Below are 14,403 nucleotides of genomic sequence, written 5' to 3'. Positions count from 1 at the left end.
TTTTTAAAACAGAGGAAATGTAAATGTGTATATACAGATTTTTAAATGTTTGCTTATTAAATGGAGTATTTGAGCACCTACCAAAGATACGTGCTTTTATCTACATTGTTTATATTTCCATGAATGATTTATGATTTATTCTGATTTTTGTGTATTTGAAAGATAACAGCTGAAAAACCGAACCTCCAATTTAGACTTTAATATGTGCTGTACCTATAAATACAGATTGTTTGACAACCAAAAATATCAGAATCCCTTTCATTTTATTCTAGCCATGTTCTTCCCCTATCTTAACCTGTTTCTGTTGGAGTTTTAGGCATATTCCTGAGATAAGCACCCAGAAATTTGATTCTCCAGCTGTCTCCCAGCTTATTTCCTCGCTATTATAGGGAAGCTGCCATGGGGTGCTCCTAACCAAGTATTGGGCAGCAGTAACTGCCCACACAGGTTAGTTATTCAGTGAGAGATTAAATTGAGTGTAAGTACAGGGAATTTTGTAGTTTTGTAGTTAGAAGTCCAAGTTTAGTTCACATAAGTGCCCCAAGGCCAACTTCGTAAATATACATTGAGGTGAACCATGAACTATTTTGATAGGATAGGGCTCACTAAGATTCAGAGATAAATATTTAATATGTCTTTTAAGATCTTTTTATAGTCTTTGTGTTAAAAGATCAGCCTTTATCCTGAGTCTTACTACTCCCATGCTTTCCTTTCAAAGTTTTGAATCATTTCTTTGCGGGTGATTTGACCCCATGAGGCACACCTAGTTTTGCAAGACTTTTGAACTTACAGTGTTGCTTACCTTGTTCCCCTCCTGCTCATTAAAAAAATGTCTGCTACAAACTTTCTAAATATTCTTAATTAGGTAAATTTATACAAAATTATCCTTAACCAAATATTTTATATTTTCTACTACTTTTAATATTTCTCTTACAGATTTTATGTGATTTATTATTACCTGAAAACTTAAAAGAAGGCCTGAAGGAATCTTCCTGGAGTTCATTACCATGTACTAAAAACAGACCTTTTGATTTTCCTTCAGTGATGGAAGAGTCTCAGTCTCTCAGTGAACCTAGCCCAAAGCAGGTACGGGATGAGACAAGGTTATCATGAATTTAGCGTATCTATTTCTTTACAAGTTAAGATCTTCACTTTCCTAGTTTCAAGTACTAGTACCTACTTAAGTACTTTTAACCTGGTTAGTTATCTTAGTAGAATTTTTTCCATAGCCTTTATTTTACACTAAAATCTTTTATGTAAAATATTTGCTAATGAATCACAATTTTAGGTCACGTGAAAGAAAACTTTTAGTTCTTTAAAAATATGTATAGAACATTGCATTTATGTTTCCTCAGGATAGGAACAGCTTTGTTATAGCATAACTACTTTTAAACCTCATTATAACATAAGTCAGCTTGATTTCTAGGGCTGTGTAAGTACAGTCATCCCTTGTATCTGTGGGAGATTGGTTCCAGGACCTCTCACAGATACCAAAATCCAAGGATGCTCAAGTCCCTGATATATTAATAAAATGGCACAGTATTTGCATATAACTTATGCACATCCTCCTGTATACTGAAATCATCTCTAGGTTACTTATAATACCTAATACAATGTAAATACTATGTAAATAGTTGTTATATTGTATTGTCTAGGGAATAATGACAAGAAAAAAGTCGATATATGTTCAGGCTTTTTTTTAGAATATTTTCTATGCCCAGTTGGATGAACCAACGGATGCACAGCCTGTGGATACGGAGGGCCAACTGTGCTGGCAAAAATCATTTACTTGTCACAGTGTTGGAATCAAGTTAGTGCTATTAAATGAACATTAAAATGAGCATTATAAGGCATTGAAATTTCATTTCAGTTTGATTCTTGGTGAGAGGAATAAAGGATAGTAAAGAAATACAGTTACCTTTGTTTATTGTATTTTTGTAGAGTGAAGAAATACCAGAGGTCACTTCAGAGCCTGTCAAAGGAAGCTTAAACCGTGCTCAGTCAGCACAGTCTATAAATTCAACAGAAATGCCTGCCAGAGAGGACTGTTTAAAAAGAGTGTCCTCAGAACCTGTTCTGTCTGTTCAAGAAAAAGGTGTTCTGCTGAAAAGAAAGTTGTCTCTTTTAGACCAGGATGTGATTGTAAATGAAGATGGAAGAAATAAGCTTAAAAAACAAGGAGGTAAAAATTTTGCTCTACACTTATATAAAATAAATTTATTTAGTCAGAATAGTCTTTAAAGTTTTTCCTAAGGAAGAAAACCCCATGTCTTTGTTTTAATAGAAACTCCCAATGAAGTCTGTATGTTTTCCTTAGCTTATGGTGATATTCCAGAAGAATTAATCGATGTCTCAGATTTCGAGTGTTCTCTCTGCATGAGGTAAGCATATAAAACTTTATAGAAGATGAATATTTTATGTTAGTATACATAAAATACCGTGTAGATAAAGGTAATAATAGACAATGTAAAGTAACACAATGCTGGAATAAAAATCAAAAGACATGAGTTTTAGGCCTGGGTTTACCTTTCATGCCTTGGGCAAATAACTGAATCTCTGAACCTCAGGTTTCCTAATTTAGAAAGTGGGGTCAAGCTTTGCATAGCCTACATCTCATTGTGAGAATCACATGGCTTCAGTATAAAAGGAATCTGGGAAACTGTAAAGTACTAAGAAAGTTATAGATATTATCATTATTGAAACTTACCTATCTCCATGGTTTTAAATTTGGGTATGAATTCGAATTAGTATTTTATGTTTATGATCCTATCTTATTAATGTATATTAACCATAAAGTCTTTTTAAAGTAACATAAGGATAAGGATTTCCATTATTCAGAATGCTATAATTCTAAAAGACTAAATGTTTTGAAATAACATTTCTCATTTACATGAATTGTGTAGGATCAAAAGATTCATACGGGGTCAGGAGACCTAGTGCTGGTCACACTAGGCTGGTAGCAGTTACATTCCTGAGCAAGTCTTAATTCTGAGCCTTGGTTTCTTCATCTGTGAAGTGAGGGGATTATACTAAACAGTTCCTAAAGTACCTCTAAATCTATTTCTGGCAAATTCAAAGCTATCATGTTTCAGAAAATAAGTAAAACTAGTTTTTCTGTAATGTTTGAATGATACATTTAGTATTAAGCCTAACATTAGGATTCAACTGCATTATTTATTAGACCATTCTTTTTATAAGTTTTATATCACAAGGCTCTTATAAACCTATTAAGGAATCATTTTTAAGTTGATATTAAAATGGGAATCTAAAGGCTATACAAAAGCTAACTAATAATTTTTAATGATGTATTTTACATTACTTATTTTGCAGAAAGTCTTTGAAATCTGGTATGTATTTTACATTCACTGCACATATCAGCTTGTACTAGCCACATTTCAAGTGCTTAGTAGCCATAGTGTCCAGGGGCTGTTGCGTTAGTCAGGACAGCTCTAGGCCCTTGGCTCTAGGCCCTTGGCAGGAGGCCTTTGTTGATGGAGAACTTTTAAAACATTCTGGAGGGTATGGTTACACTTATCACTGCCCCTTCCCTCCTCTCCTGCCTGCTGGCCCCTCTTTCTTCCTCCTTTAAATAGAGATTAGTGTTATGGTTCTATAGTGGTACAGGCTTTTCAGTGGATAGTTTAATGTGAAAACTAACATGTATCTTGGTTGATTTCAGGTTGTTTTTTGAGCCAGTAACAACCCCTTGCGGACATTCGTTCTGTAAGAATTGTCTTGAGCGTTGTTTAGATCACGCACCATATTGTCCTCTTTGCAAAGAAAGCTTAAAAGAGGTAAATATTTGTATATGTGTCTGTTTGTTGGTCTTAAGTTTGGCAGCATGGTTTAATTTCTGTTCAGCCATAGAAATAGTGATGATCACATTCAGAATTACATTCTATATTCTCAGTGACTAACAAGGATAATGTTTTATTACCCATATGCTAATGTTGGAGAAAAGTGAGGTTGAAGAGGATGGGGGGAAAGAAGACAGATGCTGAAGACCAAATCCCTTGTACTTAATTTTTTTTTTTAAACAAAAGTGGGTATGGTTAGTTATCTGGTCAGGGATAAGTTCAATTTTGGTGATGACTGTATTGGGGAAACCCTATTGCCCTGCCTCCAACCCTCAATAATAAGCCAGATGTGAGGACTGTTTCAGCTTCCTTAACATCTAGAACAACTTTGTTCAATAGAATTTTCTGCATTGATGGAAATGTTCCATATTTTTGCTGTCTGATATATTAGCCATTAGCCATGTTTGCCTATTAAGCTTTTAAATATGGTTAGTGTGACTGAGGAACTATATTTACATTTTATTAACTTTAAGTAGGCACATGTGACTAATGGCTGCGACATTGGACAATGCAGCTCTAGAAAAGTGGTAGATTGGAAAGAAGAGAGGGAGGTACAGCTTCCTATTCCCCTTCTTGTAGAGTCAGTGATCAGTGCTAATAACCTGTGATAGGTAAGTAGCTAGATCTCAGTGGATGTCTTCTCTAATTGATGAGAAGAGAGCACCCTCTTAATCATGCTTGAGTGACTGCAGATCACCTACGGTCAGGCTAAAGCCTGTGATTCTGAGAGGCAATTGCAGTTTGTAGCATTGATTGGGGAAAGTGATTCTGTCTCTGATGATTGACAGGATTGCTTAAAAAAAGTATCTTCCAAATATGAATTAAAAAATTCATAAAACCATTGTGAATATACATACAGTATTTCCTATATAGAAAACAACTCAGTACGGATGTCATAATAGCATGTCTGTTATTACATTTGATATGTGTCTTACATATATAACAAGCTGATATGTAAAACAAAAGCATATTTAGAATTTTCTCAAAGTCGGGAAACATCAGATAAATTTATTCTTAAAAGAGTTTGTTAGTTACATTTTCAGCTAATATTCTCAATGTTTTTAGATGAAGTACTCTAAACATGCTATTTTTCCAGACTTTATTTAAATACTCCCCAGGATAACTATGATGCTTTTTTTTTCAGAGTAACTGTTAGGTTGGTGCAAAAGTAATTGCGGTTTTTGGCATAATACTAGATCTATTGCTTTGATTAGGGATATTCCCTCTTTAAAAAATGTCTGGAGATTGAAAAATATATACTAAGCATATTTTTTTGAAAGTATAACTAACATACTATTTAGCAATATCCTGTTTCCAACTTTGAAGATACCCTGCATAATATAATTTGTAAATTCAAAATACATATACTTTAAAAAAATATTGGTATGCTGTTCAGTTTTACATTTTTCCTACTTGTCATTTTATTTTGCTCATTTTTCCATTTCCATCTATTTTAGATACATGGTTTTTATAGCAGCATAATAGTCCAGTGATTTAACATTTCCTTGTTGTTGGTATATAAGGTTTCTTGTTCTCTTTTTTATATACCATGCTTTTGCCAACATCATTTAAAATTAATGATTTTATGCATCTTTGTATAATCAAAGATATTATGACAGATATATATCTGTCACTCAAGGACAGACTTGAGGTCTGCTCTTCTACTCAATAGTGGGTGACAATGGAAGAAAAGTTTGAAAGAAAAATTATCTACAGACTGTGTCTGAAATTGGGAACAAAACAGATGTTTTGCTTTTCTTAAATAAGACAATAACCATTTCCTTAGGTTAAATTTTTGGGAGGTGAATTATTGGATCAAAAGCCATATATTTATAAAGCCCTTAAAACCAACTGTTGGATTGCCTCATCCCCAGAAATGTTACATTTATTGAGATTTTTATCAGTAATGTAAGAGTGGCTGTATTTCCCTAGATTTTTAAACATCTTTATTAACTTAATAGAAAATGATAATGGAATTGCTTTTATGATATCTAATTTGATTAATTTTGTGATAAACACTTATTATCTGTGTATATACTACCTGCCCAAGGCCACCTCTCCCCATGCTCCCCTGACCAGCAGCATCTGTCATCTGACAACTTGTTAGAAACATAGATTCTTGGACCCTACCCCAGATGCTCAGAGAGTCTGGCATAGGGCTCAGTAGTCTCTATTTTAACAAGCCCTGATTCATGCTCAACTTTGAAAACCACCACCAATTTCCCAACCTCTCACATTTCCCCATCTATTCTTCATTGGATAATGACAAAACCCTTGCTTTTACTGACTGCAGATTCAAGGATGGCTTTATCTTGTGATAGTTTCCCAGGAGGTTTTCCTCACTAATTTTATGAAATAAATATGTATTGGGCATTTTCTTTGTACAAAGTTCTGTGCATACACCCTGACCATGTCCCTGGCCCTACGCTAAGCAATTTTTAGTTTAACTACAGAGATGTAATGTATCTGTGTGCATACACTACACTCTAAAATGCCTACTATGTGGTAAAAACAGTAAAATATGGGTTCTTGGGAGAGAAAAAAATAATTAAGGAAGAGTTTGTGAAAAAGGTAAAATTGGAGTCAGACCTTGAAGGATAGACATGTTTTTCACAGGCAGGAGTGAGAGAGATGGCTTTTGTAAGTTGGAATAGAGAATGACACAAAAATGCATGAGGATAGTACTTTTTCAGAATATTTAGGGGTCGGCGCAAATGTAAGATTTTATATAGAGCTGGGGTGGATGGATCGTATAGGAAAAGCAGTATCTTGATAAGGGTCTGAGTGATAGCGTCCCAAGAAACGCACCTTCCTTGGGTCACTCAAGGTCTGCTCCTCTACTCAATAGTGGGTGACAGTGGAAGAAAAATTATCTAGAGACTGTGTCTGAAATTGGGAACAAAATAGATGTTTTGCTTTTCTTAAATAAGGCAAATGTGTTATTTTATTTATTCCTTATCCCCTTTTTGTATCTCAGTTAAAATGATAGTTTAGTGCCCATGAGCTGTCAGATGGAAAAGGGCCTCTGTTGTGGAAGACAGCGGGGCAGGGCCCTCTGCGGCTAATAGAGAAGCTGTGGTCACAGCAGGAAGCAGTTCTTCTGTACAGGGCTTGGTTCAGGTTGCAGCCAACTATCTTTACTGCGCTTGAGCAAAGCCTCAGACAGGTTTTTTTGCTTAGCATCATCCATTGTAATGTTCCCCTCACTAATTAATCCAGAATTGATGGTATAAGTATGTAATAAAGGCTTTAATATATCAGTTAACTGTGTTGCCTGTTTTATACTGTAGGAAAACCACTGCTGGAATGTAAAATAATATTGTCTTTTAGTATCTAGCAGATAGGAGGTACTGTGTCACACAGCTGTTGGAAGAATTAATAGTGAAGTATCTGCCTGATGAACTGTCTGAGAGAAAAAAAATATATGATGAAGAAACTGCTGAACTCTCACAGTAAGTTTCTTCTCATAAAAAAAAATTATGAACTACTACCCTTTAATAGTAAGGAAAAACCTCACCGCAAGCTGGATCCTGTCTTTAGTTCATCTCAGTCTAGTCAAGAAGTATTGGTCTCTTTCTGTGGTCCTCAACAGACAGAATCTTATAAAAGTTCACTTGGTAACATCCGGATGTTTTATAGGGAGTTATTGACTCAGCTCTGTGGGCTGAAGCAGTATTTTAGGCGGGGGAGGAATTTCCTACAGTGCCATCAGGCAGTGGAATGGGAAATAGAGAGGGGGCGCTGGTGACAGTGACATTGGTGGTGATGGCGGCTCTCATGTGTCATGGTAGGGCAAGAGGAAGGTTGAGGGTCAGTAACCTAGATTAGCAGGGGATTTTCTGTCACATGGAGGCCCGGAAGGGGGCTTTCCAAACTATGAGATCTGAGATTGAAATTGGAAGAGGGGTGTTCAGGGCCAAATCCTCAGTTAATGAAGATACTGAGTGGGAGCACAACTGAGTTGGTGTCGGGAGGGTGAAAATCTCGGAGGTAACTTTGGGATTCGGTAAGGCAGACCACTCTGCAAAGAACACAGCAGCTGATGGAGCTGGGTAGGCAGGGCCACGTGTTGCTTGTTGTTCCTTTTCTGTTTTTCTTTCCCGTTTTTCTCCCTTTCTTTTCCCTAAATGTCTTTCCCTCTTTGTCCAGTCACTTGGGTCTCTTTACATTTTATTAACGGGTTTTTAATTTCTTTATTTCTTTTACCCTCTTTTAATTGAACACACTAAAAAACAAAATTATAATTTGTATATGCTGTTTTATTTAACAACTTTTTGTTTCCATTGATTTTCAAAATATAAATTGAACATTTTGTATGTCACTTTCTAAGAAAAGCTGTGCTTGTAGACTCCTTTATCAACATGTGCCCATCAGATGTCTTCAGTGAGCCAGGTGCCTTCCATAGAAGAAGGATTTCCACTCTTTATAGGAATAGATATTGATTTGTCTTCTCACAGAATTGATATTTTATTGTGTGATTTATAAAATGATATGACAATTATGAACCTTTCTGATCAATGCTGAAGCATCTAGATTTAAGAAAACTGCAGTTATACTTTTGAAAATTTAAACACAGTGACACAACCAGCCTGCCTACGGAAGAGTGGTAGACTCAAAGGACAGAGGAGGGAGTCACACAGAGAGAGCTGCGCGTTGGAGAGAAGAGAAGCGACAGGATGTCCAACTGCTTACTAATGGCGCTGTTTCTTAAAACACAGATTTTAAACATGTTTCACCTTATGTTTATATAAGTCATTGATGGTCATTTTGAAAAAAACTCAAAAATACAAATGAGCATTTAAAAAAAGCCATAATCTGCAACCCAAAGGGAATCAACTATTGGCATTTTGGCATATATATTTGCAAACTTGAATGTAGTATGTATAAATAGGCTTTAAACAAAGATGGGATCATGTTATTCATGATCAGTATCTAAAACCTGCTGCTCTCATTAATATAAGCATTTCTTCTAATTCAGTTCATACACATCATCTTTTAATGGAAACATAGTATTCTGTTTTATGGATGTACCATAGTTGATCTTACTAGTCTCCTCTTTATGATTCTACAATTTGGTTACTATCTACATTGCTATGGTGAACATTCATATAGCACTTGTCCACTCATGTCTGAAAATAAGCTGGTTGGTTCCAAGAACGTGAACATTTCCTGCCAACAACGTAAGGTTTCTGCTGTCTGTAGCCATGTTCTTTAGCGTGCCTGTGCTGTTTCAGACTGCTGCCATTTTCCCCATACCTCAGACAGAACTGGGCATTGCCTTTATCCTTCTCTTTCTTTCTACCAATCTGGCAATGAAAAATGTTACATCATTTTAATTACTTGGAAAAAATGTTATCTCATCAAAATATATTTTCTGATCCTTGCGTTTGAAAATAATGGCTAAGAATTTTTAATTATTTGCTCTTTGTTGTGGGAGTTCACTTTTTCTTGTTGTCTAAGAGTAACTATGAGTGGATAAAAGGTATTTATTGTCATTTTATAAATATTTAAAACAGATTTTAATATAAAATATTACTTATAATAAATTCTCTTGATTCATAAAGATACTTAGCTCTGTAAGATAATCTGGTGTCTTAAAATTCAGTTTACTCTTATAAATAAGAGGATCACAGCAGATTTTTAGTATTAATATTTCATCAGTGTGAGCTTAATGAATGGGGTGCTGATTCTTGTTCTTGCCAAGAATAAAAACCACCTTATTTAGAACTAATTCTTTTTTTGCTTTACATTCGTTCATTACTGTTATAAACCTCACTCATTTTTTGTATGTGTTCGGTAATATTTTTCTTGTATGAATTCTAATAATTAAACTGTTTTTCCCTTAGCTTGACCAAGAATGTTCCAATATTTGTTTGCACTATGGCCTACCCCACTGTGCCTTGCCCTCTCCATGTATTTGAGCCAAGATATAGACTGATGATTCGAAGAAGTATACAGACTGGAACCAAACAGTTTGGCATGTGTGTCAGTGATACACAAAATAGGTATGCTTTTTGTGAACTTAAATATTTGTATTTATGTTAGACCTCTCAATATGGATGAGAACTTGCATGTTTACGTTTCAGCTTTGTTACTAATCAAGGTTTTCTTTTAGTTTTGCAGATTATGGTTGTATGTTACAAATTAGAAACGTGCATTTCTTACCTGATGGAAGGTCTGTGGTTGATACAGTTGGAGGAAAGCGGTTTAGGGTTTTAAAAAGAGGAATGAAAGATGGATATTGCACTGCCGACATTGAATATCTGGAAGATGTTAAGGTATTTTAAAATGTGCTTTGCCAGCATACTTTCGTATATCCTGTTCCAGGGATTGGTACAGGCATGCAGGCTATTTTCTAGGCGCATGAACCAGTTCTTATCAGAGAGCCTTACCAAGGTTATGAGAATGTGCTCCAAGTTATCTTTTTCGTATCTTGCTCTGAAATTGTTGCACATTCTAAGAGAACTTGGAAGACTAGAACATAGACTCTCTTTATTTCTACAGGCTTAACAACCAGCCCAGTGCCTAGAATGTATGTGTATATGTACACATGTGCATGTGTGTATACACATGATAGGTACTTAACAATAGTGGTTGAGTAGGTTGAACTTCCAACCCATGTAAGTTTTGAAAGGTTTACATTTCTGCCCTGTTTTATTGAATGTATTAGTAGTTGAAGCTGATGGAATTAGTAGATTGAAATTTGATGTAAATGTAAACACATCAAATCTTATAAGAATTGTTTTATATATTAAGATTGTTCTTGTGCCTTAAGATAACCTTAATGATAAAATAGAGTTGAATGCTGTGTGAAGACCCTGGGGCAGACGTAGAAAGCACTGTCAGTGTACATGTTGTTGATATCTTACCAGGGTAGGGTTTTTGTGATGTCTTTCTAGAATAGGGTTAATGTGGCCCTTTTGATGTTTGCAATACCCAGTTTACGTACTGCAGTTAGTTTAGGAACCGGAAAAGTGACTTATGATGCTATAAATACCAAATTGAAGGCAATTTCTTTTGGAAAGGCATTATAAAAACATAGATCTTATCCCTTCACTTGTTCATTGATCTGTTTAGGCCCTTCATTTCGTCAACATTTATTGGATATTGGCATTAGGTATTTTCACAAACATTAACTCATAGAATTTTCACAACTCTATGAAATAGTAGATGAGGAAAGTACAATTCAGAGGTGTTAATTAATTTGCCTGAGATCCTATAGATAATGTAACAAAAATGATTAAAGCAAACTCTCTGACTCAGACTGTGAGCTTTATCATTATGCCATTTGGCTCTCTGTTGATAAACCTGATTAGTCTGACGTTGGCAGTCCTATCTTATTATAAAAATGCTATGGGGGTACTTTGTCTTGTGCAGTTGGCCGAAAGTATTGTGTGAGTTGAAATTTTGAGTTGATTGATATAATCTGTGCCTTAGGCATACTTGGTTAATGGAATCACTTGCTAAAGGTTCTTCTTTGTAAAGTTAATAACCGTATTTCAGTTTTATGTAAATTTATGTCTTCACGTATTGGATTTGATGACAAAATCACTTGAGTATATGGCTGAATTACATGACTATATGTATTAATACTTATAAACATGTAGGCAATAGAATCACATTCTAAAAGTATTACAGATTTGATATTTATAAACGAGTGCTCTTTGGTCCTCGGAATGTCTAGTAATTTTTCCTCATCATAATGTCTTCATCTATATAATGATTTTCTTGTCCATTCTGGAAAACCTTCTCAAATTTGTTTTATATAGCAAATTTTCCTCTTATAATAATTCTGTTTTCTGTGACTTCTAATGAAATTTTAAGTTCTGTTAAAATTATCACAATAAAGTTCCTTGACTTTAAAAGCTTGCTTTTAAAATGGAGCTGGCCAAAAAGCAGGCAGAGACTTTAAAAGCATCTCTGCCTGCTTTTTGGCCAGCTCTGTTTTTCATCACAGACTCTTATAATTGTTATCATTCCTTGTTTACCAGAGCCTGTCATTTGTTTTCTTGAATTTTGTGAGGGTGCAAAGCAGATGCTTTAAAAAAAAAAAAAAAAAAAAGATTTAACAAGGCATAAGTTTGTTTCTTGCTCCTATCAATGTATGTTAGCAAGGGCCTGAATCTTGTATAGTCATTTCAAGACCAAAATTCTTCAATTGTGTGGCTCCTCTACCTTTTTTAAAAGTTTATTTTTATTGTGGTAAAATATACATAAAATTTACCATTTTAACCATCTTTGAGTGCACACTTCAGTGGCATTAAGTACATTCACATTGTTATGCAAAAAGCAGATGCTCTTTAAACTTTAGTTTTCATTTCAACTCTTTCAAAAGTAAAAAGTTTGCTTTTTTGTCTCTGGTGTGCTGTAGTCTTATTTTTATATTTCGAAATGTTTTCGGAGTCCCTTTGTTGTTTTTAAATGAGTCATCCTTGAAGTATGAAAGGCTGAGTCAGGCCTGGTATTTTTTCAGATGAGTTTGTGCATATGAGACAGAGCACGACCTGGCACGTAGCAAGTGGGATGTAAGTGTGCATTAAAGAAATCAATATAAGATGGATGAGTTAAACTTAGATCTTCCCACCTGTGTTCTCTGAGACTACTCTTCTATCTCAGGCTGGAAGCCTGATGCGATTAATTTTACATTTGCAGTTTGGTGACCCAGTAGTCTAAAGAATACACTGAGGGGTTCCAGAGGTAGCCATAGCCTTGGGCCTTTCCAGCAGAAGCTCATCATTGTGTAATTGACTCTCTGTCATACTGGCTTTATATGCTAACTTATTTGTTGTAGCTTTTTGTTTGTTTTTGTGTTTTGACCCAGTTCCTTAGTAAAAGATGTAATGTGCCTGGACTCCTCCTGTTACTACTTTCTGTCATGTCATCTACACCCTAACTACTTTTCTTTTTTTGTAGCAACTATCATCCACTTTTTTGTTCCACTGCTTTCAAAAGCCATTGATCCATAAAGACAAATGGAATTCCAAATTAGTGTAGACCTCTGAACCAGAACTCACTCTCAATCTTACTCCTCCCACTTGGGGGCTGTTGTAGGGTTCTGCAATATTGCGCTGCTAAGTCAGCAAGGTTAGGCATAGGTCAGGCCTTGCTGTCTTTCTTTAGTCTGGTCAGCCCTATATGAGACAGAAATATGTATTATAGCATAGGAATAATACTCTCTGGGAGGTCAGCACTGAAACAGGTATCGCCCTGTTCTTCTGATTCCTTTTTCCATTTGTGTTGGTTGGCATATGGCATATGGGCGGGGGATGAGACACAGAAGTCTTACTGACTATTGTATTTCTAGGTTGAGAATGAAGATGAGATTAAGAATCTCAGAGAGCTTCATGATTTGGTTTACTCTCAAGCCTGCAGCTGGTTTCAGAATTTAAGAGACAGATTTCGAAGCCAAATTCTTCAGCACTTTGGATCAATGCCCGAGAGGGAGGAAAACCTTCAGGTATGGTGGCTTTTCTGTTCTTCCAAAAGTCACTTTTTTGTAAACCCAAATTTGCACACTTCTACATTTGTTTTTTTCATTGTCCTTTCTGCACTACTTTTTGTTTGACTGCCCCCTCCCCGGCACCAGCCCCACCTCATCTTTGCAATCATGAGTTCTCTAGAGCAGTGGTCTCCACTACATTCTGTACAGGTAGAGGCTGGAAATACATGTCAGCTGAGATGCCTGTACGAGAGAGTGCCAGAGAGGGAGCAAGTCCTTAAGAGGATTTTTAGGAGGGGGTAAGGAATTAAAAATGGGATGTTACTATCTAGAAACTGTGACTGTGAGACAACTAACCATGCCTTCGAGCCCATCGCCTGTTGCTGTTATTCTTTGACAGCTGAGAGACTTGCCATTTTCTATACATTTAAAACATCTTTTCTCACCTTTCTTTGTATCTCCCAACATTTGACCCAACCACTTCAATTCATTTTTGTCTCTTCATGTTTAATACCTCACTTCTCATGAAACTATTATTCTTTTAGTCTTGCTGGTACTTAGGGTTTACACTTAAGCTTAGTCTAATGAATGTTTATCTGGCACTTTTCTGTGCAAGCAGAACTGCAGGAGGCATAAAAGAAGGGTCTGGCTCCTGGAAAATCTGGTCATAGACTCACTAAAGCACTACGTTTTAGGCATAAGCATTTTGAATTGAATTAAATGTTTTTGATCAGAAGGTGATAGGTTTACAAAGGAATGGCTGTCAGTAAATATGTGAAGATGGAGAGATAATAGATCTCATTGTAATGCACACTGCCTCATTCCCGTTTTCAAGGGTTGGTCTACATTTGTCTGAATCCCAATTGAATCCTTCACCTGAACTTGAAACACCAACATTAGGCCACCTCCACATTTAGTATTCATTTTGTTTAGCGTATTATCAGTTGCATCTATTTGTTTTAACTGATTACCTGAATCTGATTAAACATCATAGAAATGGGCTTTGATAAGAACAATATTGAATAAGAAATTTTAAATAACAAAACAGCTTATAGAAAAATTCAACGTAACTTTCCCATCACCTTCACCACCCTTGCCTTTTATTGT

The 14,403-nt window shown here is 35.6% G+C and overlaps 1 protein-coding gene across 2 annotated transcripts in view; it reads left to right on the top strand.

Moving 5' to 3' along the window:
• Nucleotides 1–14,403, top strand: part of LONRF1 (LON peptidase N-terminal domain and ring finger 1) — a 33,583-nt gene that overhangs the window by 16,455 nt on the left and 2,725 nt on the right. The window contains exons 4-11 of one of the 2 annotated variants that reach the window (XM_054498336.2): nucleotides 937–1,086; nucleotides 1,942–2,182; nucleotides 2,318–2,381; nucleotides 3,680–3,794; nucleotides 7,188–7,309; nucleotides 9,704–9,862; nucleotides 9,973–10,135; nucleotides 13,162–13,314. In XM_054498336.2, the coding sequence (XP_054354311.1) occupies nucleotides 937–1,086; nucleotides 1,942–2,182; nucleotides 2,318–2,381; nucleotides 3,680–3,794; nucleotides 7,188–7,309; nucleotides 9,704–9,862; nucleotides 9,973–10,135; nucleotides 13,162–13,314 (1,167 nt within the window). Of the gene's footprint in view, nucleotides 1–936; nucleotides 1,087–1,941; nucleotides 2,183–2,284; nucleotides 2,382–3,679; nucleotides 3,795–7,187; nucleotides 7,310–9,703; nucleotides 9,863–9,972; nucleotides 10,136–13,161; nucleotides 13,315–14,403 lie in introns of both variants that reach the window. The other variant, XM_054498334.2, reaches the window with a different exon arrangement.

This window comes from Pongo pygmaeus, chromosome 7 (assembly GCF_028885625.2).
Source record: "Pongo pygmaeus isolate AG05252 chromosome 7, NHGRI_mPonPyg2-v2.0_pri, whole genome shotgun sequence".
NCBI lineage: Eukaryota > Metazoa > Chordata > Mammalia > Primates > Hominidae > Pongo > Pongo pygmaeus.
The sequence above is the reverse complement of the archived record's forward strand: the minus strand, read 5'-3'. Positions and strand labels throughout refer to the sequence as shown.